This window comes from Eptatretus burgeri, chromosome 1 (genome assembly GCF_056783735.1).
Source record: "Eptatretus burgeri isolate ZD-2024b chromosome 1, Ebu_testis_v1, whole genome shotgun sequence".
Classification (NCBI taxonomy): Eukaryota; Metazoa; Chordata; class Myxini; order Myxiniformes; family Myxinidae; genus Eptatretus; species Eptatretus burgeri.
This window is the reverse complement of record NC_140961.1, coordinates 29,355,754-29,382,291: the sequence shown is the minus strand read 5'-3', so window position 1 is coordinate 29,382,291 and position 26,538 is coordinate 29,355,754. Positions and strand designations below refer to the sequence as shown.

General features: G+C 43.9%; 1 protein-coding gene across 4 annotated transcripts in view; it reads left to right on the top strand.

Annotated features, from left to right (window-relative positions):
• XPNPEP1 (X-prolyl aminopeptidase 1) overlaps window positions 1-26,538 on the top strand; it is a 65,846-nt gene that overhangs the window by 31,576 nt on the left and 7,732 nt on the right. For all 4 annotated transcript variants that reach the window (XM_085877156.1, XM_085877161.1, XM_085877163.1 and 1 more), the window contains 6 exons: window positions 47-128; window positions 16,941-17,151; window positions 22,440-22,529; window positions 22,822-22,872; window positions 24,326-24,384; window positions 24,753-24,830. In XM_085877156.1, the coding sequence (XP_085733282.1) occupies window positions 47-128; window positions 16,941-17,151; window positions 22,440-22,529; window positions 22,822-22,872; window positions 24,326-24,384; window positions 24,753-24,830 (571 nt within the window). The remainder of the gene's footprint in view (window positions 1-46; window positions 129-16,940; window positions 17,152-22,439; window positions 22,530-22,821; window positions 22,873-24,325; window positions 24,385-24,752; window positions 24,831-26,538) is intronic.

Sequence of the window (26,538 nt, the reverse complement as noted above, 5' to 3'; positions counted from 1 at the left end):
GAAGTGTTGCCCCACCTCATGTATTTTATTTGTTTATTTCCTGCAGGGCTTTACAACCTACGTGGGAATGATGTGAAATACAATCCTGTTTTCTTTGCCTACACCATTATTGGCATGAAGTCTCTCAAGTATGACGTTTTCTCGGCTTGTTTTACAGTGAATTGATCAAACACAATACTAATAACCTTTGAGCTGATTTCCTTTGTGATATTTATGTGAATCACCCATCACATGCTTTGCATCTCGTGGGCATTATGGCTTCCCCCACATGATTTACTTGCAAATTGTATTGTGTGTGTGTGTGTGTGTGTGTGTGTGTGTGTGTGTGTGTGTGTGTGTGTGTGTGTGTGTGTGTGTGTGTGTGTGTGTGTGTGTGTGTGTGTGTGTGTGTGTGTGTGTGTGTGTGTGTGTGTGTGTGTGTTTTTTTATTTTTTATTTTACTGTGGTTTTACTCATATGCTTCCTTAACTTGTTTTAAGGGAGCATTCTAATTACCAAGCCGTTCGCTTCTAAGTTTGATTAAATCTATTGGAGGGTTTGAGATTATGTTGCTTTAATTAATTTTTTAACATTCAACACATAATTTTTTTTTGATATCTATCAATAATGGAGCAGATGCGTATATGGCTATAAAAGTAAAAGCGGTGTTATCTGGCACTTTACAAATCGGCACTCGAGGTTATTAAGTTGTTTAATAATAATAATAATAATAATAATAATAATTAGACGACTCATGAACCCGTCGGGTTCCCGTTGTGACAGCGGTTGATGAAAAAAAAATCATTTTTAAAAGATAGCTCCAGCGAACTATACCGCTGAAGTTGTTTGCTTTGATCAAATAATCCTGAAGAGTACTTGACTGAATCTGGAATTGAATTTTTAGGTCATCTCTACCGAGATGACCTAATAAAGCCGGACCAAATGTCCGTACGTACGTCCGTCCGTCCACAATGAAGTTGAAGCGGGAGATCTGGTCATTAGTGATCCTGATAGAGGTCGATGAGACGTACACAATGGTATGACTTTCAAGGTCACCGAAGGTCAAGGTCAAGGTCACGAGGCCTTCGAAGTTGCGAAAATGACAATTTTCAAATTCTATCTCCTCCGCCATTTCTAAAGCGATCTTGAATTTGATTGTAGCATATGAATCTATGGGACAATATCTAAATTTTGATCAGGCCGGATTTTCGATATTCGCTTTCGTTTTCGTGTCACGTGACTTCAAAGTTGGCAAAAAATGCGAAAATGACGATTTTCAAAATCTATCTCCTCCTACATTTCTCAAGCGAACTTCAATTTGATTGTAGCATATGAATCTATGGGACAGTATCTAAATTTGGTCGGGCCGGATTTTCGATATTCGCTTTCGTTTTCGCGTCACGTGACTTCAAAGTTTGCAAAAACTGCCCTACCTTCAGGAGGCTATATATTTTCTCACAGAGATGACCGTCACTCCCGCACGGGGGTATTTTAGATTTATACATTTTCCGCGAAGATGCAAAAGTTTCAAAACCCGAAATGTAAACGTCGGTATTTATTTTCAAAATATAATTTCGTGTGCGCGCGCCAAAATGCCGAGTCGTCTTTAACCAAACTGCGCAGTCGAGCTGCGCAGTAGTCTTCGGTCATAACTGAACATTGAGAACTTGTGGTATTATAGAGATGACCGTCACCCCCACACGGGGGTAATTTTTAATAATGTTTTTCGTTGCCCGATTTGAACGAACCTTGATACTGCACAACGCAGGAGAATGGTGATTAAGGTGGCCGTAAAGTTTTTGTGCTATCGTGTACCGTTTGGGCTGTATTTCGGATACATACATACATACATACATACATACATACATGCATACATACATATAAGATGAGAGTTTTAGTAATAATTAGATAATATTAATAATAATAAAGTTATTTACACCACATAGCTGATTCACTGATTATTACCCCATCATAACAGGAAAAAAAATTTGGTCAAGAGCTGTTATTTATGGTTTCTCATGGTTCTTGAGCCATGTCCGTCATCCATCGTAAATCTACACCATCTGAGGTGCCACGAAAATATTTTGGCTTTTGGCGTCAGCCATTTACTTCCTTGCTTTTGAAAACTCTTCGGTGACTTTTCCTAAGTTGAAGTTAAATGTACCAAAAAAAAAAAAACCACAACAAATCAATGTCTAATTGTCGTCATGACGCATCCAGCTCTCTTCGCCCAATGACCAATCACAGCATCTCAAACCTTGGATAGAACATGAAAGTGAAAACTCTGGGAAAGAAGAAGTACGGCTTCCAAAGCATCATGGCTTCTGAAACCCCGTCAAGCAGTACTGATGTGAAGAGGAAGAGGATTGTTCTCTCAATGAACCAAAACATTGACATATGTTGTAGAATGGAGAAGAGAGACAATAGAAATGCGTTGATGTGCAAGTACAACCTGATCGTCAGCCATTGCCCATGTCAAGGCCCAGAAGGACAAGTTGCTTTAATTTTATACACCAAGTCAGAGATAGTCAAAGCTGCTGACAAGTGCTGCACTCTACACAAGCCAAATATGGAGCAGCAAGATAAAGTTCTGTACGAATGGTTTGCTTTCAAGCATTTCGAGGGAACGACAATCTCAGGACCGATGTTAATTGAGAAGGCAAAGTGTATTGACTGATCAGTGTGCCTCTTCTGATGGCTGGTTGGCTTGTTTCAAGCTGCAACATGGGATACGGCATCTTAATGTCTCAGGAGGACAAAAGTGTGCAGATCACGATCCAACAAATTTGCAGGATGCTGACACACAAATGACGATAATCCACTTCAAAGTTTGACCGAAGCCAAAATTGAAGTGGTTGTTGTTGTTGTTGTATAGCCCAGACAGTTCTCTCGAACAAGCTCGTGGCATGGTGACAGCCGATCCATCTCCCACATGCAGGATGGTGTACCCCCGCCTTAACGAAGTCAGGGTGATGACAGTGAGAGAGATAGACAGACTGACAAGCGGGAAAGATCCGATCTGTTGGGATTGATCGGCATTCTGACCAACACCACGCTTCCCCGACGAAGCAGTGAAGAATTGGGAAGATTTGGGTACAACCACCATGAAGAGGCCCCTAATAGTTGCTGAAATGATGTGAAATGCACCGTGACAACTCGTCAAAAGAAGACTTTTCAACTGAACTTATCACTTGGGCTTATGTTGGGGTGTGTTCCATTACCAATCAACTTGCCGAGTGCTTGCCAAATGGCTTCAGCACTCCTAAGCGACAGCTAGCTTGACAAGTGCTGGCAAGGTGATTGGTAATGGAACACATCCCTGATAAAGGTCTTGACATGCTTGGTCTTCACATGCAGAAAACTTACAGCACCCAGGACACAACAAAATCAGACCCAGGTGGAGGCCATTCAGCCCATCATGCCTGCGCCACATCAACACCACACTAATTTATCTTCACAAGATCAAAAAAAGAAAATGCAAAATATATATATATTAATTTTTTTAATGGTGTTTTTGTGTGTTGTTTTTTGGGGGGTTTTTGGATTTTATTTTTTCCTCTGAGGGGAGGGAGCATGGGCTTGGTTAAAAAAAAAAAACACACATCAACCACACAACACCCCTTGACGAGACCCCCACCAACAGCACTCTGTACACATGCACACAATCACCCATCAATGCTCAAGCGACCTAAAAGTCCTACCAACCATCCCTATACCCCTCCATAACTTCCACGTACCTATCTAATTCTAATTTAAACTTATCTACTGTTTCTGCTGCCACCACCTTTCCAGGGAGACCATTCCATGCATTAACTACTCTTTGAGTAAAAGTCCCCTGCCTTGCTACCGTCTTAACTCTCCTCTTCTTTACTCTCAGGCTATGGTCCTGGTCCTATCACTGTCTACTCTTGAATAATTAATCTGCACTTATTTTATCGATACCTTTCATTATCTTAAACATCTCTATCGTATCTCCTCGTAACCACCTCCTTTCTAGTGAATAAAGCCCTGTCTCCTTCAACCGCTCCCATAGCTAAGTCTAGCTAGGCCTGGAATTAATCTAGTAGCCCTACGCTGAACCCACTCTATGGCATCTATGTCCCTCCTGAAATGTGGTGACCAAAACTGCACACAATATTCTAGATGTGGCCCTCACTAAATTCCTGTACAATGTGAACACCACCTGTTTTGATCGATAAATGATCCTCCGAATACAACCTAAAACCCTGTTTGCTTTACCTATAGCTGCCTGGCATTGTGCTGCCTGCTTACCTCCCATATATATATATATATTACCTACCCCCAGATCCTTCTCCTGTGTGACACACTCCAAAATTACCCCTTGCATCATGTAATCTCTATTTTCATTGTTCTTTCCCATCCCCAACACCTTAAACTTGCTCAGGTTAAATTCCATTTGCCAATCTTTTGCCCAATCAATGCAAGTATCAATAACTTCCTGAATCTGATCACCACCCCCTCTGCTTATCCACCTTACCTCCAAGCTTTGTGTCTTCTGCAAGTTTGGACAGTCGACTCTTCACCCCACTATCCAAATCACTGATGTAAATAATGAACAGCAATGGTTTGAGTACTGATCCCTGAGGTACCCCGCTATTTACATCCTCCCACTCACAGACACCCTTTGCTTCCTTCCACTAAGCCAGTTTGCAATCCAATTCGCTGCCTGACCAGCCACTCCACAAGCCCTCACTTTGGCTGACAACCTCCGATGTGGTACTTTATCAAATGCCTTATTAACGTACAGATATACCATGTCCACTGCCTTTCCCTCATCCACCCAATCAGACACTGCTTCATAGAACTCTAAAAATTTTTTAGACAGGAACTACCTTTGGTAAACCCAAGCTGACTACTTTAATTAGTTTGTATTTGTTTAAATACAAACTAATTAAAGCGATGGTGGCGGTTCTTTTTCAGGGTCTCTGCTGACTTTCTCAAAGATAAGTTTTCCAGTCGTTTTTGTCGTGGTCTATCCCTCTCAACTATGCCCTCTGTTTCATGTCTTAAAATATATTTATTAAAAGATACAAAAAAACCTTACCCCACGTAACCACGTGACTTCCTGTACCGACTTCTTCCTCCTCCTTCTGCCGATCTACGATCTACTACTTCTGCTGACCCATATTCATCATTCACCTTCAATTATTTTTTTTCTTCAACCTTTCCTTTACCTAATTTTAGCTAATCTTAAAATAAATTCTTTATTCTTTTAACCGCTCACGTTACACCTCCTGAAACCACTTGTTACTCTATCCCCTCTTCTTCTTCTTCCTGTAACTTTCGTCAAACTACCAGCTTGCTTGTGTGTTTGCCAATCCAAATTCACCAACACCGACACGATTTTTCTTCAACTTTTCCTTTCCTGATCTTACGTAATCTTTGTCAAAAAAACGGTCTCTTAAAATGTTTCAACTTCCTCTTTCACACGTGTGGTTCTCGTTATTGTATCATAATTAACGACTCTTTCTTCTTCAATTCGACCTTTCCTTCATCCCGAATCTAAAAAGTCCGACTGTTATAACATTTATTTTCTCCATTCTCTTAATTCTCCTTTATTGCATCCCTCACGTAATGTCTTTAATCACATCTCTGAGTTAAAAAAAATATTTAAATCCCAGTTTGCAATGTATGTTCGTGTTCCATCAATCGTCCTTTTTTTTTTTTCTTTTTTTTCCAACTTCACTGCCAATTCACTCCACCTACTTAAATCTACCTCCTCCTAACACCTACCATCTTGCCCCTCATCCTACCTCCGCCCTTAGCACCTCTCTTCATTGTCTTTTGCTTCAGTATCGACGACTCCTCTGTTATCCCAAAGTGTGTGGTGTTCTAACATCTGTGGACTCCATTCTAACTTAACAAATATCGCACTCTCTCAATCGGTACACTCCTCATCAGAAACGTGCTCCTTCCTTCCTCTCAGCACACCTCAACCACTTTCCAACCCCTCAAATCTTGCACCTCCCCCTGCCCGCTCCCTTCTTCACCACACCTCAACCAAGTCTTATCCTTGCCCTCTCCTCACCTCTCCCATCGCCCTCCTGCATCTTGACTGTGCCTGCTCTCATCTCCTTTCCCTCTCAAAGCAAACTTCACACTCTTTCTCCCTCCAAGCTTCCCTCTCACCTTTCTCAAAAACTCCCCCCTCACCCTTCTCCCTCACTCCCCCTTCCTAAAGTCCACCCCCCCTTACATCCACAAAGCTGCCTCCTTTCCCCACTCTCCCATCTCGTCACTCCACCTCCTCCAATCTTCAATTGCCTTCTACCCCCTCTCTTATTACTCCCCATCGTACCTCAACCCATCACCACCGAGCCTTTTCTCCTCCTCATCTGGCCCTTTCCCCCAGTTCTTCTGCAATCCTCCACACTCTTTCAACAACTCTCCTTACCTACCCTCCCCTCTCCTTCCCCTCCATACAAAACCTCCTCCCCTCCCTCTTCCTTAACAGTGTGAACCTCAAACCTGACACATCTTTCCATACAGGTCGCCACTGACAAACTAGACATTAACCTGCTTAACAGTAACTTTCCTCCTTCAAGACGTCTCTGACTCCATTTTATCTCTCCCTGGTTACTCCCTCCTCCGGTATGACAGACCTGATCCTCATTCTGGTGGAGGAGTTGCTCTCTTCATCAAAGAATCTATTCCTCACTCACCATGCACTGCCCTCTCTCCCCTGCACCCCCAGGAATACTTCTGGCTATGGCTTCCCCTGCACTCCTACCTCATGTTTATATGTATATTGTACCGTCCACCAAACAGTGATGACTCAATTTACATCTTGCTCTCTGAAAACGTGGACCATCTTCCATCCTCTCTCTCTTCCTCATTTGTGGTGACTTCAGTTGTCATCATACCAGTTGGCTGGGTGTGGGTATCTCTCTGTCTCTGTCTCTGTCTCTGTCTCTGTCTCTGTCTCTGTCTCTGTCTCTGTCTCTGTCTCTGTCTCTGTCTCTGTCTCTGTCTCTCTCTCTCTCTCTCTCTCTCTCTCTCTCTCTCTCTCTCTCTCTCTCTCTCTCTCTCTCTCTCTCTCTCTCTCTCTCTCTGTCTCTCTGTCTCTCTCTCTCTCTCTCTCTCTCTCTCTCTCTCTCTCTCTCTCTCTCTCTCTCTCTCTCTCTCTCCCCTCTCCCTCTCCCCTCTCTCTCTCTCTCTCTCTCTCTCTCTCTCTCTCTCTCTCTCTCTCTCCTCTCTCTCCTCTCTCTCTCCTCTCTCTCTCCTCTCTCTCTCCTCTCTCTCTCCTCTCTCTCCTCTCTCTCTCCTCTCTCTCTCCTCTCTCCTCTCTCTCTCCTCTCTCTCTCCTCTCTCTCCTCTCTCTCTCTCTCTCCTGTTATGGCACTTCAGCAAAAGACTTCTGCGACTCATTGGGACTGACACAATCTGTCAACTTCCCGACCCGGATCTCAACCAACGTTACTCCATTTCTTCTGGATCTGATTTTGACCAAAACCCCTGAAAATATTTGCTGTTCTTCCTCCGCTCCACTCGGTTCATCTGACCACATGCTTGTCAAAGTAAACATCTCTCTGGCTGTTATTGGAGAACCACCTCAGCGCCGTTGAGTCTGGCAGGGACTTCAAGCAGCTATCAAACTTCTTGACTGGTCTCTCATCTCTACTTCCTCTGATGTCAACTCATCCTGGGAATTCTTTCAAAGAAACTTGCTCCTTCATGCACAGATTTATCCCCTCTCGTCTTCAGTTGTCCTACCCTTCCTCCTGCCCATGGTACACTGAAGCTTGTGGCACAGCAGTTGTCCTGAAACAACTTGCCTTCACCTCATGGAAGGCTAATCCAACTGAGGGTAATCTCAGTTCCTTCCACAAAGCTCAGAACAAGTGTGTATCTACCCTCAGGAGAGCCAGAAAACAACATCTTTCTCATCTCAAGTCTGAACTCTCAAACCTATCTCGCTCCTTCAAATCCTGGTGGCATCTCCGTAAGTCTGTTTCTGGTGTATGTTCCCCTTCCAGGCTCTTCGTTACCTCGAATGGCCGCACTGCTGACACTGCACATGAAAAGGCTGAATGCCTAAACTCCGTGTTTGCTTCTAAATCTAAATCTTGTGGATAAAATCACAAGCTGGTCCAACACGTGGAACATGTCTTTCAATCTTGACAAATCTCACACTCTCACAATGTCTCTCCGAAAGGACCATCTGGAACCCCCCCTCAGCCCCCCCCCAAATATCTACTTTCTCAACAATTCTCTTGAAGAAGTCCTTTCATTCAAGTTTCTCGGTCTCACTATCTGCCATGATCTTTCTTAGGAAAGCCACGTTTCCAAGCTGGTCTTCAAAGCTAGTCGCCAACTGGGTATCCTCCGTTGTGCAAAGTCCTTCCTTGGCACACCTGAGCTCCTGACCACATGCAAAGCTTTCGTCCACAGCCTGATGGAGTACCGCTCTCCCCTCTGGGCTGGTGCTCTTGCCTCTTACCTTTCTTGGCTTCACGCTGTGGAAACCAAGGCATTTAGGATCATTGGTATCTCCCGCGATGAGGCTGAGTCTGGGTCTCTCACCCTCTCTGAACGCAGGCAGTTCGGTGGTCTTTCTGTCTTCTACCCTCTCCTCTCCAGCTCTTCCACCACCACCCCCCCCCCCCTTGCTCTGTCTGCGATTATTTCTGCAGGTTGCTCAAAGTCCTCCAGCAACCCCCTTCTGGTAAAACTACCAAAATCAAGAATCTCCTTCACTCTTTCATTCTTCTTTCTTTCCTGCCATTGAAACAAATTGCCACACTCTCTTCAATCCACTTTTCCCTCCAGGTCTTCAAAACAGTTATTCACCACCATCCCTTATCTTCCCCCATCTAAAACCACGATGTTTTCTACCCCCGTTAATCCACACCAAACCCACGTCCTTCAAATTCCCTGCTTTCCTTCGTGAAAGTCCCTGTTGTGTAAGGACCTGAAAGTCCCTGTGGAGTCCATCTTGTTTACACCCCATCCCTCTCCCTTCCACAGGTCTCTTCATGTCAGTTCCCCAGTTTTGTCCTTCCCTCTCCCACCCTTCTTGTCTCCTGCTTCCCTTGTTGTGCGTTTCTGTGTGTTAGCTCTCATACGAGCCTCGACAGTGTACTTAAAAAAAATAAAATTAAAATAATAATTAATCATCAAATCTACCCCACAAACATATTATTTATTATCTAAACTTCTGGCATTGGTATAGAATATATTTAACTTCCCCTTCCTGAAATTCTATTTTCTTACCTGGCCTTAGTCATCACAATTACATTATCAGTTCCTTCCTTAATAGCTTCCCTCCCCTCCACTGACCTACAAAAATTTATTCCTCAATTCCCACTGCAAACCTTCCTGCCCCCATTTCTATTTTAACAGCAGGTTGCAGGTCACCAAACATGTTCTGAAAATTTATCAATATGATTATATGTGCATTAAATAGTTCGATGCAAACTATTGTGGTTGCCTAACTATTGGGAAAATTAATGAAATTTAACTCCGAAGTTGTTATTTCTCGAGGCCGTTGAAAAAAACAGCCGCGTGCCCATATATGGATGGTGACGTCACGTTCTCTAAAAGAAAGCGGCCTCACTCGCTCATTGAAGAAGTGTCGAGTTGAGCGGGCCGTTCTTTCGCTTATTTTGAGCTTGCAACTGTCTATATTATTCTTTTTTATTTTCAATTATTGTAAAACAAAGTTATTTGGATATTTGTACATCGTGCCTCGTACGTGTCGTCATGTTTTGCGAAAATGGCTGGAAAACGGGTAATCGCTCCCACCGATTCCCGAAGGAATCAAACATTCGCCGGCAGTGGATAAGATTTGTACAAACAAAACGGACGAATTTTCCCCCAAAGAAAACGGGTAAAGAGGACCCTTTGGACAGACTTGTCGTTTGTGGTGACCATTTCACAGCCGAGGATTACGAAGGCAACGCGATGAGTGAGCTCGGTTTCAAAACAAGCATGACGCTGTGCCCACCATTCAGCCTTCTCCTCCTCAGCTGGCTCCTGCTTCATCTTCTCGCACTGTGTCACCTCTCAAGGATTGGGGCATTGTGTTTATCTAGAAATGCGCATAAGAAATCGAGAAATTATTAGAATAGATTAAGTCATCATTATCCGGAAGTCCGTATGTTGTAACCTGTAATGGGGAACGCGGCTGAGAATCTCTTCCCCGTCGGCCACGCCTTCATCACTTTCGCTGGGGTCAAGCTCAGCTGTCAGAAAGACTTCAACACCAAGGGTCCATGAAATTTGGGTCCATTATTGATTCATTCTATTTCTAACTCTTGAGTGACTAGAGGGTTGGTGGTGGTCGTATGGCAGCTTAGCTGCCGGGGTAGCTATCATTTCTTGAAGCGCGACTGTGTCGCTGATGCAGTGTCCCTCTACCAGTACACACACTGGAACTGGTACTCGTTTCACCGACCTCGGAAGGATGACAGACTGAGTCAACCCCCTGATGTATTAATTCAGTGGCCGACGGGGCTTGAACTCAGGACCTGAGGATCCCAAGCCACCACCCTAACCGCTGAGCCGACACCAGGCTACTAGAGGGTTAAAAAAATTATTATATCAAGTCACAGACGAATCAAACTTTACATTATTTTATGCATCGAACAAGAAAATGAAAATCTATAAACCAATCTGTCTGCTGGAGTCTGTCAGTGTGAACTGCCAGACAGTCAGTCCTGCCACTTGTACACGAAATAGGCCGTTTTCTGTCACTTGCAAGTGGCTCAAATTTATATGGCTCAGGGCCAGAGACTCCATAGTATAAATTCCCATCATCCTCCGACTCGTCCTCGGCAATATCGGAATGAACACACTCAATTTAATCGCCGCTGAAATCACTCTCTGATTGGCATCTCGCCATTGTTTACACACTGTTTCCGAATGTTCACGAAGTTTTCGGAGAACGTGACGTCATAGCATCTTCGTTAACTTCCGGTCTGTTTTTCGATCGCCGAGAAAAGCTTTGACTTAAAAGTTAATTTTAGCATATTTTGAGTTTCAAATGTAAGAAAATAAATACCCAACGATTATTAATGTGCTTACAACCTTCGAATCACGCGAAGTCGTCAGCGACCCAAAACCTGCTCTTTAATATACAGCCATCATTCTGGAAACACTCCCTTTGACCCTGAAATTATTCCCACTGCTTGTAAAAAGCAAAAACTTCCTCCCTTCACCATTCTTCCAGCCATTGGTTGACGTCTATCGCTCTGCTCATAATTTCTATATCATTTCCTAATCTTGGGAGAATAACAGAAAACTACCTCACAACCCTTTGCCTTCAGCCGCTTACCCAATATCCTGTATCGATTTTTCAAAACCTCTGAGTAAACTTTCCTGACATCATTCACACCTCGGTGTACCACAACCAACTTCTTCCTGCCATGACCCGATACAATATCATTTCCCCTTCCTTCAATGTCCCCAACTCCCGCTCCTTCAAAACGACACAGAATTCTATGTGTGCAATCCTTCCTGCAGAATGAAGAATCTACATATTTAATCATCTCATCACCCACAAAACTGTCTCCCATACTTCATGTCCACCCATTTCTATTACTGCGCCGTCACCACCGCCTGCACCCGCTGCGCCGTCACCACCGCCTGCACCCGCTGCGCCGTCACCACCGCCAATGTCGTCAGCAACCTCACTCCACAACCGTAACCAACTATTGTCTTCAAATTTCTCACATTCTGCTACTTGCTGCAAATTATCGATGCGTTCCTTAAACCCGGTAATAACCATCCTCAAGTGGACGATTTCCTCACACTTCCTACAACAGTAAGAACCCTCTGCTTCCCCTATTGTTGGCATGGCACACATCGAGCATCTATCACATTTTATGAACTCTTCCTTTCTCCTTCGGTCTATATTTATAACCTTTTTTTATCCCCATGCTCCCAAGCCCCCAACTGACTTAACGCAAAACTTAATACGAGGCCTCCCCCTGCTTCTGTCAATCAACTAACTCAAATACCTGCTAAAACTGTTATGAATACAACTACAACCTTTATAAATACAGGTTCCACAGCCCCCGACACAAATCACAATAACAAAATACGCAAAACAACACACAAATAACACTTGTTTTGTTCTGGTCAAGCTTACACAGCCTCTTGCGAACTACAGGAAGTGACATCCTCACATTTGTTGTAATCAGCTTGGCGAGTGCCAGAAGGTGTGGATTAGCAAAAGATCAAGATGAAGTGATGTATCTAAACCTCATACAAAAACATTTCATGAAGAAGAGGCAAGGAACAATGCAGCATTCCCACATGAGGTAATGGGTCAAGAAAGCCTCGAGTTCGACAAGATGATGAGTCCGAGAAAGTGGAAGTTGACACTTTTGATTGTCCATCAACTTCTAAAAACTAATTGATGTTTTATAATACAGGTGCGTTATTGTTTTGCATAATTAATCGGTAATTACCTTTTATAATGTACTGTAATAGTTATTTCATCCATCTTTCACAGGCAAAGTTTAATAAGTTGCTCTTTTGTACCATTGTACATAACGTTTTCCTTCCTTGGAGTTTCCATCTGTGTCCATCTTGTCCACCCCATGCACGTGTGTGTTTGCATCCTGTTTTTGTCCGTTACGTCCTGATGCATTCAGTGCATGAGCCATTCCACGAGCCTCGACGACATATTCCAAAAAAAACAAAACATTTAAAGAACAGGCATATTTCATTATGCCTGGTGTTTACTTAATGGCTCGAGTGGGGGGCTTGGGATCCTAGATTCCTCGGTTCAAATCCCGCTCAGCTGTTGAATGAATGCCAGGTGGGGTTAACTAAGCCTGTCATCGTTCCGAGGTCGGCAAAATGAGTGCCAGCTTGCTGGTATCCTGTGTCGGAGTGGCGTCCCATCCAGGTTTGTGACCAATAGCCAAGGAGACTGCTTCGGCAGCACCAACGCACTGCACAGAGTATGGTTCCAATGGATGGTGGGATGGATATTTCATTAACCGGCAGGGGAAAAGTCCCATGGGTGGTGGATAACAACGTTTACATACGTACATACTAGCAGAGATACCTAAGCCTGGTGTTGGCTTAGTGGTTAGAGTGGCGGCTTGGGATCCTAGGGTCCTGAGTTCAAGCCCCGTTGGCCACTGAATTAATATACACCAGGAGGTTGACTCAGCCGGTCATTCTTCCGAGGTCGGCAAAATGAGTACCAGTGTACTGGTAAGGGGGACACTGCATCAGCGGCATAGCCGCGTCCCAACCAATGATGCAAACGGCAGCCACAGGCTGCACTCGATAGAGAGAGAGAGCAGAGGTACCAGCACCTTGTGCGGAAGGAATTTAGAGTTTACAAAAAGAGAGCCAGGTACCATAGATAATTCCAATTAATTCATCGCATATAATTTAGCAGGAAATGATTTCATATTGATGTAAGAATTAATACAACGAGCTGAAACCCCGTCACAGACGGATTCCGTTCATTCAACCTCCCTCACCAGCTCACTCACACTCGAGGGACATGGACTGGACAGGGTGTGCTTGCCCCCGCCGACTCGTCCCCCACCCCTGCCCCATTCAATTTGCTTACCCCCGCCCAAAAATGTAATTACCCTGGCCCCGCCTCTTCACTCCCCACCTCCCGTCTTTTGATTTCCTGCCCCACTTGCCCCCGGGTCCCCCTCCCCCTGTCCACCCCCTCACACTCATCTACGCCTCATTCAACCCAGCCCCCGCCCAATTTTCCCCTGTCTCCCGCTTTCAATTTGCTTACCTCCGCCCAAAAATTTGCTTACCTTGCCCCCCGCCTCTTCACTCCTCGCCCCCATCTCAACGAAAAGTGTTTATTCTGCTTCAGAGTTGAAGGTTGACTATTGCCACTATGCGCGATGCACTCTTACAGGTACGAAGTTTCTTTCAGTCCAGGTCACAGTACCGAGAAAAACGTGACGCGACCACGAGGAGGAGCACAAAATTGGTCCTTCAGTATTAATATATAGATAGATAGAAGATACAGTAGACGCCACTTTATAAATCCACGGTTATAAAATCCAGCCGCTGATTGTGACCAAAATGAGTTGGAACGGAATTTTACATCGAGAAATCTGCCGTTTAATAAATGCACGTGCGCGGTCTCAACCTAAGCTTGATGTCGTATGCGCTGCCGCAGAGTGAAAAAGAAAAACCAACAACAACAGCAACTGGTGACGGACTTCGAATCCCGCCGCCGCTCGAATCCCTCCGACTCCAAATCCCAAGAGCCAAGGGAAGAAAGCGACGACGAACCAGAGCCGATGCCAACAGCTGCAGAGATGCGGACGGCACTCGCCAAATTGGACAGGGGACTGCAGCTCTCAAGTTTTGCCCATCCTGATTTCCGCCACGTGACGGATTCAAGAAAGGAACATTTGCGCAAAACCTTCCCTCCCAAGCAAGCGACCTTGGAGAGATTCTTTTGAACAATCCCCTTGTCACCGTTTGATAAATCAATGTTTTTGTAGCATAAAGCAGTGTTTAACGACATTCGCTTTTTGTCTTATCTATCCAGTAGGTGGCTGAAAATAGGTTCTCCACTTAATAAATCCAAATGGCGTGGTCCCATGGTGGATTTAAAAAGCGGTGTCTACTGTACAATGTTTCTTGTTGCATTTTTTTGTGTCAAATTCACATTCTGAGGTAGTCACCATGTGCAGAAGAGGATTTTACATTGCAGACGCTATTTTCGAGGAGTGGAATTAGTAATTACACCTCTCAGCAGTAATTTTCTGACGACGGACGTAATGGCGTCAGCGAATAAACGATGATGTCATGACGTCCTGACGCCTCTCAGGGGTGACGTCACACGTCGCCATGTAAAACGAGAAGTGTTTATTCAGCTTCAGAGTTGAAGCTTGACAATTGCCATTATGTGTGATGCACTCTTACAGGTACCATGTTTCTTTCAGTCCAGGTCACAGTACCAAGAAAAACGTGATGTGACAGCTAGGAGGAGCACAAAATTGGTCCTTCAGTATTAATATATAGGTATTTAATACAAAATAACGGGCAAAACGGGCAATAATACAATAAAACAATGACTACTGCAGTGCTTCTGGATACACATTTCGAGTCTGGTTGTTGGGTACCAGAATTGTGAGCTTGACAATTTAGATAAAATGATTAGTAATACTGCCGACCACTGGGTGGCGCAATACGACACACATTTACATAGAGAGAATTGGGGTCTTACCCGCACCCTGAATCCCCTTCCCTGTAGGTTTAAAAATGTTTTGTTGCATCTCTATTTGCCAATAGGATTCCAGCATTATGCAACATGATGGGGTTACTAGAAGTGGGGCCGATTCGATAGAGACAGAATATATATATATATATATATATATATATATATATATATATATATATATATATATATATATATATATATACATACATACATACATACATACATACATACATACATACATACATACATACATACATACATACATACATACATACATACATACATACACATACACATGTATATAATTAATTAATATATAATTTGAAGTTTTTGTTTGTCTGCATGCGCTAATCTCCTGAATGGTGAAAGACAGAAGGAAACCTCTGATGCAAAAAATGTCAGGACGGGCTCCAGAAAGGTTATAGGCAAGGTGGCGTGCCCCTCGGCTAGGGGCGGGGGGGGGTGTTTCCCCCTCACCAAACCCCTTCGGCTCTGCACGCACTCATCTCCTGAACAGTGAAAGATAGGAGGAAATGTCGGCATGGGCCCTGAGAAGGTTATAGGCAAAGTGATGAGGTGCCTCAGCTGGGGGGAGGGGGGGGTGTTTCCCCCTCACCAACTCCCTGAGGCTATGACTACCGTGGCCCAATACGGAACTGATACTGGACTCGCGTCAGACCTATGTGCAGAAGATTAAATTCATTCAAAAAGAACCCAGGCAACACCTGGTGCATTCACCTCGTGTGTATTATTTATATATATATATATATATATATATATATATATATATATATATATATATATATATATATATATATATATATATATATAATCAGATTAGTTTAGTACAGAACAAATCCAACCTTAGAAAACTCATTTTCATACCCACACTCACTGGCCTTGCACGCACGATTGCAAGAGAAGGAAGCGGTGGATGCCTTTTATTTTTTTTAAACCTTTTATAGCTTCTTTTTGTGAAGAGATTGGATCATTTATGATTAGATAAATATAATCAATGAAGACACAAAATGTGAGAAAAATCAGACTTGTGTTGTCTACGACATTGGTACATGCCAATGGTCCCTTTAGACGGTCCTTCAATATTTGCTTCCATCACGACATCATCAATGTCATCGTTCCAAAAGGATGTTAAGATGACTGCCTCACGCACTATGTGCACGTTGAAGATCGTGCGGCATCCCTCGCAGGAGTAAGCTTCTGGTCTGCTAGCCTCGCCAAATTCTGACCTTTCCTAAGCACAAAGGTGAATACACTGCCTGAGTAGAAACAAGATTTGGATGTAGGATTGAATGTTTTGTAAGTATCGATTTCCACACGATGTACACCTTTACCAACCTGGCTTAGTGGTTAGGATGGTGGCTTGGGATCCCAGGGTCCTGAGTTCAAGCCCCGTTGGCTGCTGAATTAACACCAGGGGGTTGACTCAGCCTGTCATCCTTCCGAGGTCGGCGAAATGAGTGCCAGTGTACTGGTCCCGGTGTATGCCCCGGTTAGAATCAGTGTACCATATCCCTGTGTGTCGTAAGAGGCGACCAGGGTTGGCGTCAGGAAGGGCATCCGGCCATAAAACATTGCCTCAAGAAAAAGCCAAACCCCTGCACAGCAGGGAAAAATGGCTGTAAAAACGGTCATTTTTATTTTTTGTACACCTTTACCAACCCCATTATACATTTCTCACATTTAAGGTGGAATCCAGGTAACCTTTTCTTGTTTTATTGAACACATGTCCAACCATGCTCTTCCTGTCTAGACTGTTCATTGATGCCAAACGGGTGACAGAGGAAAGTGTGCACACTCACCTTTCCTTGGATAACCCCAGTGATGAAAGCCTGCGCATCGAGGTGTTGCCTTATGACTCTGTCCTGGACACCCTGCATGAGTGCTGTAATCAGCTTGGTGAGGGCCAGAAGGTGTGGATTAGCGAAAGATCGAGTCATGTTCTCAACTCCGCCGTCCCAAAGGTACGTTATCTCACCATCGCAAAATCCGTTCACATTCTTCTTGGGCCGTTTACTTCAGTTACGCTTTTGATGTGAGAAGAGATATTATTGTAAGGCTGGGCATAGACTTGCGCCAAGATTGTAAACTTGATGGCATCATTTTAAAGTTTGCTTACAAAATAGTCTATCAGCATGACAATGGCAGCTCGAGGCTGGTACATCTGGCTGTTAGTTTTGGCAACACACTACCATTATACATAGATTTTCACCAGCAGCTAGTTTTCAGGAAATTTAAAGAACTGTTTGTTTGTTTATTTATTTGGTGCCAGCAAGCTTTTTCGCATTATGGTTTGTTGGTGATCAAAACACTTCTTCGTATGATCTGTAAAATTTTGCAGCATTCTCTGAACAGGTGTATTTGTTTACACGGTCGTTGAGCACTGTTCTATTATAACAATATAAATGGTGATAAATCCCTTATAGGATAAGGGGATGGACTCAGGTAGTTATCTTCTTATCATCAATGTTGGAATTGGTCGTTTCATAATTACCCCACCAAGCACTATCATGGTGGATTATTTACAGTTCTTCATCTTCCTGCTATGTCTCTGTACTTTCGTCTGTTACACCTGCTTTAATTTCCTCGGCTTTATCTACTAATGACCCTTTGTCATTAGTCAATGATTAATGATGTTCTGTCCATTTTGCGACTCTTCACATGACATATCGTGTGTGGGAGGATGCAGTGCGGCGCGTCAAACCGTTGCAAGCTCCCATCGCATCAGTCAGAGAAGGCCTTGCCCAGTCCACACCCCCATATTCTTAGCTTTCTTTCCTTAAGTAGGTGGCAGCTGTCTTTGCCGGGGTTACTTACGTATAGTATGTATTTTTTTTTTGTTTTGTTATTTTTTTGTTCTGTGAAATTGTTTTTATTGTGTCCCCTCCATGTTATGATTGAACCTAATTAGTCACTTATTTTCTGTGGTTATTTAGGTCAGAGACGTGCCTTCAGCATCTAAAATTATTTTGGGGGAAATAAGTGTGCCATAACACTGCTTTTGTACAAACAGAGGGTTTGTAACTAATCAACAATAGTTGGGACACCTGTAGGAATTGTTTGCATCAACTTTCAAGCCTTAATTTACTTCCATTGCTGCAGAACAGCTGCAGTTGCTAACCCATTACTTGTTTCCTGAAAAGGGCCTTTTTTAACAACTTTGAAATTTACATTATTTTTCAATTTTGGTAACCTAAAACTTTTTTTTTTAACCTCCGGCAGTTTTGTACCATTTCAGGTTATGCACTGGATTTGAACTGCTTTAATTTAGGTAAAAACTGAAAAATAGGGGTGTTCTAAAACTTTTGACCGGTGGAATATATATATATATATATATATATATATATATATATATATATATATATATATATATATATATGTATATATATATATGTATATATGTATATATATATATATATATATATATATATATATGTATATGTAGTGGCATGCGCCTGTAATCCGGCTACTTGGAGGCTTGGGTTGGAGGATTACTTGAGGACGTGAGCTCTGCACTGGGCCGCGCTATGAGAGGGTGTAGGGCAGCCCGGAATCTTGGCGAAACCCAATCCTTATCCCTGTGTCGTAAGAGGCGACCAGGGTTGCGTCAGGAAGGGCATCCGGTGTAAAACCTTTTACAGACGTAAAACCGACAATATATTGTTGTGGATTTGGAAAGCTATCGCACTCAACATTCAGGTCCTTTAGCTCGGTTATATCGGTAAGTACGTGTTGCCAGTTAGGGTCCCGACCCTAGTCTAGTGGGTAATTTAATGTCCATGCGCTGCAATTTGTATTAGGAAAATCAACAACAGCCACAAAATACCTGCTGGTGGCGGACATGCTGCCAGACCAGCGAGCGTCCCCTGTGCCTCGCTGGAATGCGGGCGTGTTCAGACTGCATCCCCGAGCGGAATTCCTTTCCTTGTATGGGCATAAAAGCAACTCGGGGGGGGGGGGGAATGGAATGCGGCAGCCCCACCGACAGTGGATGAGTCACGCAGGAAGCGAGGCGCGCCTTTGATAAATAAAAAGGAAAGAGAGAGACAAAAACACAGGAGGAGGAGAAAGGGTGGTTGTTATTTCCACCAGTTTCTTTGAGCTTCTTCAAACTTCCAGCTTATTGTTGGTTCTCCGGGTGTTGTCCTCCTGTCGTCCTTCGTGGCTGATTCTCCCGTCGTTCTCCGCTGGTCCTCCTGTGGATCTGGTCGCGCGCGAGTTCTGGGAAGTGTGCACGGAGGGTCTTCTCCCGCCAGCCTTCGCCCTGCCGACTTTGCTCGCTTGGACCTTCCGGATCGTGCTGGGAGTCCAGTAGGCCCTGGGGACCTGGTCCTCGAAGACCGCATGAAGCGGGCAGGTCCGAGATAGGTCTTAATAAAGACCGGCTGGTCCGATCGTGTGTGTGTGTGTGTGTGTGTGTGTGTGTGTGTGTGTGTGCGTGTGTGCGTGTGCGTGTGCGTGTGCGTGTGCGTGTGTGCGTGTGTGCGTGTGTGCGTGTGCGTGTGCGTGTGCGTGTGCGTGTGCGTGGCGCCAGTCTAATAAGTAGTGAATTGTATAAGTGCCTGTATATACTTGCATTTATAGAACTTGGCTGTAGGCTTTTTGCTCGTGTCTTTTTTTTTCCCCATCCCCCCATTCATTGCATGCCTGTATGGAAATAAATGTCCCCATTGTTAAATGTCACCTGCTCGTTGCATCCCTTCCTCACATTGACTGCCATGGAGCGTTCGGAATAATTAGCTGGCTGATTATAAGCCGATAAAATGTACATCTGGTCCGACGGGACTTGGCGATATAAAACCGCTCGGCAATCTCATACGGAACGAGCTGCTTAAGCGGGTCGTTTTCGTGCAGGTCCCATTGAGGTATAAACTCCCGGCATTTCTGTCCGCGCGAATAGTTAGGTACATCGACAATTCGGCGATCGACCCTGTAGCGCGTGGACAGAAGAGTTGGCTGGTTTATGGTGTGATAAAAACACCCGTAGCTGGGTTTCGGCGTTGATCCGGAAGCTACGACTAGATTGCTCGTTCGGTGGGCGCACGCGGCCGCAATTGGGCTAAGGCGGTCGCCCGCACGCCGGACGGGCAGAAATCTACAACAATATATATAATCGATAGCTCCCCTTTTACGCGTGTTCTGTTTGCACGGTTTTGGAATTATGCGGCGGCTGTCATTTATATCACTTTTTAATTTACGTCGCCTCAATAATTTTCGCACTGAACAGTATGAAAACGTGTTCGTTATAACAGTTGTCAGCAAGGTAGATTGCCTCCCTCGCCTCGTTTTCCCGCTTTCCCCTCACTCAGTTCGTTTCCGGAAACCCTCCGTCTTAGCTTCGTGCGTTTGGTGAAGTGTTTACTATTTTGTGCGTGAATTGTGTCGCTGTAATAAGTGTAACCTTTGCAATCATGGCTGGAAAGTGTCCGTGGTGTAGCGAGGTTGGTAATGTGAGCAAAAGACAGAGGAAGGCCATGATCACTATTGAAGTAAAAATGAAGGCGATTGTATTGTAAGTTGAAGGCGATTCACATCACTGTTGAAGGTGATTATAAATTGAAACCGTTAATGGTTTACCATTCAGAAAATCCCAGTGCTCTGAAGGGGTATGTTAAAAAATGTTTGCCTGTCTATTGGTATTCAAATGCCAAGGGCTGGAAAACAGGCCAAACATTTTGTGAATATTTTAGCTCCCAGCTTGCTACCGAGTTGAAGTAATATTGTGAGAAGGAGAATTTGAGTTTTAAAATTCTCATCCTCTTCGATAATGCCCAAGCTCATCCAACATCCATCCAGGACCTTAATGAAAACATTTCGGTTGTTTCTTCCCCCCAACATGACATCTCTAATTCAACCCATGGACCCAGGGAGTGATTACTACATTCAAGGCGTATTATCTCCGAATAACATTTGCAAACCTGGTGAAATCAACTGATAATCAGATGACTGTAAAGGAATTCTGGAAGGCCTTTACAATAAGGGATGCCCCATGTAATGTTGAAGAGTCTTGGAAGGAAGTCACCCGTTCCTGCATGAATGGAGTATGGGGGAAACTTTGCCCTCAATTTGTTCACGGCTTCATGGGTTTCAGCGTGAACGATTTGTCGAAAGCACGACGTGACATCGTCAAAATGGCCATGACTTTTGACTTTGAGGTGGAGGAGAGTGATGTAGAGGAGTTGCTGGACTCGTACCAGGAGGAGCTCTCAAATGAGGACCTTCTCATGCTGGTGAAGGAACGCCAGCTGGAGGAGTCTGAGGCAGAAAGTGAAGAGTTTGAGCCACTGCGGACACTCACTTGTAAGAGAATGGTGGAGGCTTTCCACCTCATTGATATGGGTCTTGCCGTCTTTGATGAAGATGACCCCAACACAGAACGCAGCTCAAGAGTGGCCCGAAATGTCCATGCGGACCTCGGCTGCGATTAGTTAATTCAAAAAGAAACGCAGATGAAGACACCTCAAGACGTCTTTGTTTTCCTTTTTTCAAAAAAATGAAGGGAAAGAACATCCAAAGGACGATGCCAGTGAGCCCTCAACATCAAGCGGTCAAAAAGCTAAACCGCATCTCATACTCTCTCCAATTCAACATCAACACCGCCACCATCTTCACCAAGGTCATCTGACACGGATGATCCCCCTCCTCTATAACTCCTCCACCTCCTTCCCCTCAACACTTCCAGAAACAACAAGACACCAACAGCACATAACGTAGCGTTAATATCCCCTTTCTTTAATTTTTCTCTTTGTAATTGTTAAAATTTATTAAATGTAGCAGTATGCGGTCGTGTTTTCACAATTTTTCATTGTTTATGTCTCAAGCATTACAATTTAAATAAAATAAACCACTGTTATAGTAAAAATAGGACGATAAAAATGAGGATTGATGCAGCACTCCCCCGAACCTCCACCTATTACATTATTTCTTATGCGGAAATTTCTTTCAATTTACACGATTATCTTCAAAACGCAACTATGGCGTAAATCAAGAGGTGTGTGTGTGTGTGTGTGTGTGTGTGTGTGTGTGTGTGTGTGTGTGTGTGTGTGTGTGTGTGTGTGTGTGTGTGTGTGTGTGTGTGTGTGTGTGTGTGTGTGTGTACGTACACACACACACACACACACACACACACACACTATATGTGGGAATAAGGGTTGTAAAATTGCTTCTGAAAGTTTTTCCAAACTTGTAGTTGTCAATGCTTTTTTCAAAGCAAATCACATGATTCCTTTATCACACTAGGTGTTCTTTGCAGATGCATCGTTTGCAGATACCTGTCACCCCCATATGTATGGCGAAGGCCCTGAAGAATCCGACTGAGAGAGAAGGCATGCGTCGTGCTCACGTGAGGTCCACACCCATCTCGCTGCACCCATTTGATTACAATGCTGAAAAAATCATTGATTTTACATCTCGATGTAATGAGAGATAAACAGTTTATTCCCTTGTGGATTTTAAGGTGATGTGTTCGAATCCTGGACTGGTTGTTAAAGTGGGCAGTAAAATGATTTTACAGCCAACTGGAATTGATGCCTGCCTTGTAGCATCTTTGCTGTTATCTGGAATCACAGTTAATATCATTTGAGTTTGGCAGCGATTGCTTATGAGACTCAAATGGATTTGATTTCCCTTTTCAGATCAAGGATGCTGTTGCACTCTCCGAGTACTTCTGCTGGCTCGAGAAGGAGGTAAGGCGGCTTGTGTCCAAAGGCTCTGCTCGGCGTAGCACGGAAGATCCATCTCAGCCGTTTGTTTCTGAATTGGCCCTTCATACATTTCGTTCCGATAAATAATTAATGTGAAAAGAGAGCATTTTATAAGGATTTGAATTGTGATTGCCATATGACAAATACGCTTACCAGTTTGTAATTATCCCCACGCTTTCTGAAAAAAACTGGGGGGGGGGGATATTGTAATTGGCTCCATCTGTCTGTCTGTCCGTCCTTCCATCCATCATGCTATTTCCTCCTAAACAGTTGGGCAGAAATTCACCAAACTAGGTAGTTATGATCATCACATGGCACAAAGGTGCAAGAGCAGTATCATTTTGGCCCTGCCCCTTAGTGTGGGGCCAAAACGTCAACTCCCAAAATATGCAATTATGGGAACATTTTAAAACATTTTTTTTAATGAAACTTTGTGTGTGCAATCAACATTGGGGGACGCATGAAATATGTAACTGTTGTTTTGATTTGTACCCTGGTTCATGCCCTGAGGGGTGGGGACTTGGCCTCACAGGGGAAAACTACAAGAGCACTCGGTAAAGTGTATATGTCCGCGAGGCTGATTCTCACTGATATCCCACTGATGGGCCAGATCTGCATTCAAACCTGAACCAAAACCTAATCGGCTTGTTCTTGTCACCTAACCAACTCGTCCACCAATTTTGTCCGAATCCATCCACAACTTTTTTGAGATATCCTTTTCGATGTCGTTTTTGGTCCCCCAATGGTGAACAAGGACAAATGTGTCCAAGAGCCGCGTCATAAAGGTTTTGTCTTCACAAGAAGAAGAACAACAACGCGGAGCTCTCTTCGAGCCAGCGTTCGCAACGCGACGCGGCTAAAAATCACTTTTAAAATTCTCAGATCCACATTTGGATCTTCACCAAAATCTAGTCATTTCGTCCTTGTCACGCCCAAGCTTTCCACCAAATTTTGTCTGAATCCGTCCACAACATTTTGAGATATTTTATTCACAAGCAGACAGACAGGGGTGAAAACATACCCTCCCTCCACCTTCGATGGTGGAGGTAATAACTCAGAATTTGATACCGAGTCATTCCTGGTGGAACTTTTTCCCATCTTTCAACTTTGCATTAGGTGGGAAGCGTGGGGATTTGCGATGGTGTGCCATTGACTTTGTTCGAGTGTAGGTCCTGCTATAACGTGAATGCTTGCGCTTCGAATGGCATGTTGTGAAGAACGTCATTCTGGTACAGACAATGTTGAAGATGTTTGTTTGATTTTTGAACCCGAATCGTTGCAGCAGCATGTCCCTGATCAACCCCATAAAGAATGGTTAGTTCGCGAGTTTGTTTGACGCAAGGGTTGCCCTCGTAAATTTTGGAATACCTTTTTTTGTCGTCTTAAATATTTCATCGGCTTCTGTGTTCTTTTGCTTTGCTATTTCTTCCCTCAGATTCTCAAAGGCGGTGTCACTGAAATGCGAGCAGCCGACAAGTCTCAGGAATTCCGCAGGTGCAGCGCTTTACAAACCTACGAATCTTCTACTCTCGTCACCGTTGGCTGCTTCGTTATTACAAATGCTATTTGAGTTGATTTTGGGTTTGTGATGCTGCAATGTCAGTTGTACATTTTGATGGACTTTCCATCTTGAATGATTACGGAGTAACTGTATCAACATTAATAGAACTATGATTGAAAGTTGAACATTTTCATATCCCTTAGGAAAACTCATTACATGGATCTCTTTGAGAAAACCTTTTCTTTTGCCACACATTTTTGTGACGATTCTATGATGTTATAAATTAACTTCTTTTTTTTTTTCTCGTCTGATATTATAATTTGGGTTTTAACTCTGAGGTACCCTTTCTGTTCTATTTCAGCCAGCAAAAGAACTATGTGGACCTGAGTTTTGACACCATATCCAGTTCTGGACCTCATGGTGCGGTGATACATTACAAGTAAGTCACATCGGTTTACCCATCTATCAAATTCGATTTTCTGACTTTGTGGACAATTTGAAATGACTACGAGTTTAGTGCCAATGGTTTAATAATTTTGTTCCTTCGGGGTGTTTTATCATGCTTTTTACAATTGTTGCTGGCTGTGTTTGCTTGGGATTGCTGCTTCCCTCGACTTTCTCTGCATGCGTGTTGCACGTTGTCCTTTGTTTGGCAAACGGCTGAGACCACGTGATTTTTCTTTGCTGTGCAATAATGGGTTGAACGATCCTGATTAAACACTGGCGCACCTTTTGGGTTTGAGATACCATGGTGTTTCACAAAAATTGATTATTACATGCCAACCACTTTCATGGACTTGAGGTGTGCAGTCAGCCTGGATTTTGGGAAGTTTAACCAGAAGGGGGTTACTGGAAGAATGCTAGCATCCTGGAGATGCTGGGGAGGGTTGGAAGACAAAGAGAGCAGAGGAAGCAATATCAAAGAAGAGGCGGTTTGAAAAAAAACCCAAAAAAAAAACCCCTTCACCAACCTGTGGCTTTGTCATGGAGATTCCCATAATTTTGATAGCACTGGATTGCACAGAATCCAGGAGACAGTTATGATGCTGGTTTTGCTAGCCCATAAGGGAGAGCAGCACTCCACATTGTGGAGTCCAGAAGGTCCACAAAGGCCTTGAATACTGTGAGCAGCTCTGATTTCTAAGGAAGGAGTTGGATTGATGCCCAGTCTGTGGTTGGCTTTGGAAGCCAGCTTTGCTATGTGGTCAGACCAGAAGAGGTCATGGCTGATGGTGAGGTCGAGAAGTTCAAGAGGCTGAACCGCAAATGTATTTGAATGCATCACCCCCCCGAGTCATGTATCATGTTTAAGAGACTGTGCACACACACTTTTCATTTCCTGGATCCAAACCTGATGTTGGTATTCATTATAAGGCAGAAGAGTTGCAAAATCGCTGCTATGCCTTTACCACATGGATCAGCTGTCAAACACTTCACTGTTCAAACCTCTCTCTCTCCTCCAAATCCTGGTGGTGTCCAATCAAATCTGTTTCTGGTGTATGTCCCCCCTCCATCCCCTTCCCTACCTCAAATGGCCGCACTGCTGATACCGCACGTGAAAAGGCTGAATGCCTAAACTCCGTTTGCATCTCAATCTTGTGTCTGAAACCCATCGCTTTCTGTACCCACCTTACCCAGTCGCACACAACTGTTCCTGGACTCTGTGTCCTTTTATTCTGACAAAGTGGAGTGCTTGCTGTCAAACCTCGACTCAGATTCGGCAACCGGTCTAGACGGCATCAGCCCACGTGTCCGAAAAACCTGCTCTTCTGCTCTTGCTCACCCTGTCTCTGCTGAATTCCAAGCAGATGGCAGATGACCTTGAGCAAATGAGAGGGTGAATAGAACAAACATTACTGCCCTGCATAAAAAGGTGCAAAAACAGATCCCTGCAACTACAGACCAATCAGCTTTCTCCATCTCACCAGCAAGATTATGGAATCCATCATCGCTTCAGACATGAAATCCTTCCTCGTCTCCAATGGCTTGATTTCCGATCATCAATTTGGTTTCAGACCAGGTCACTCTACCCTGGATATGCTGCTTCTGCCCTCCCAACAATGGATGGAGGTCCTCAATGCCAGACAGGAAATCCGAGCCATATCCCTGGACATATCATGTGCTTTTGATATGGTCTGGCATCCTGC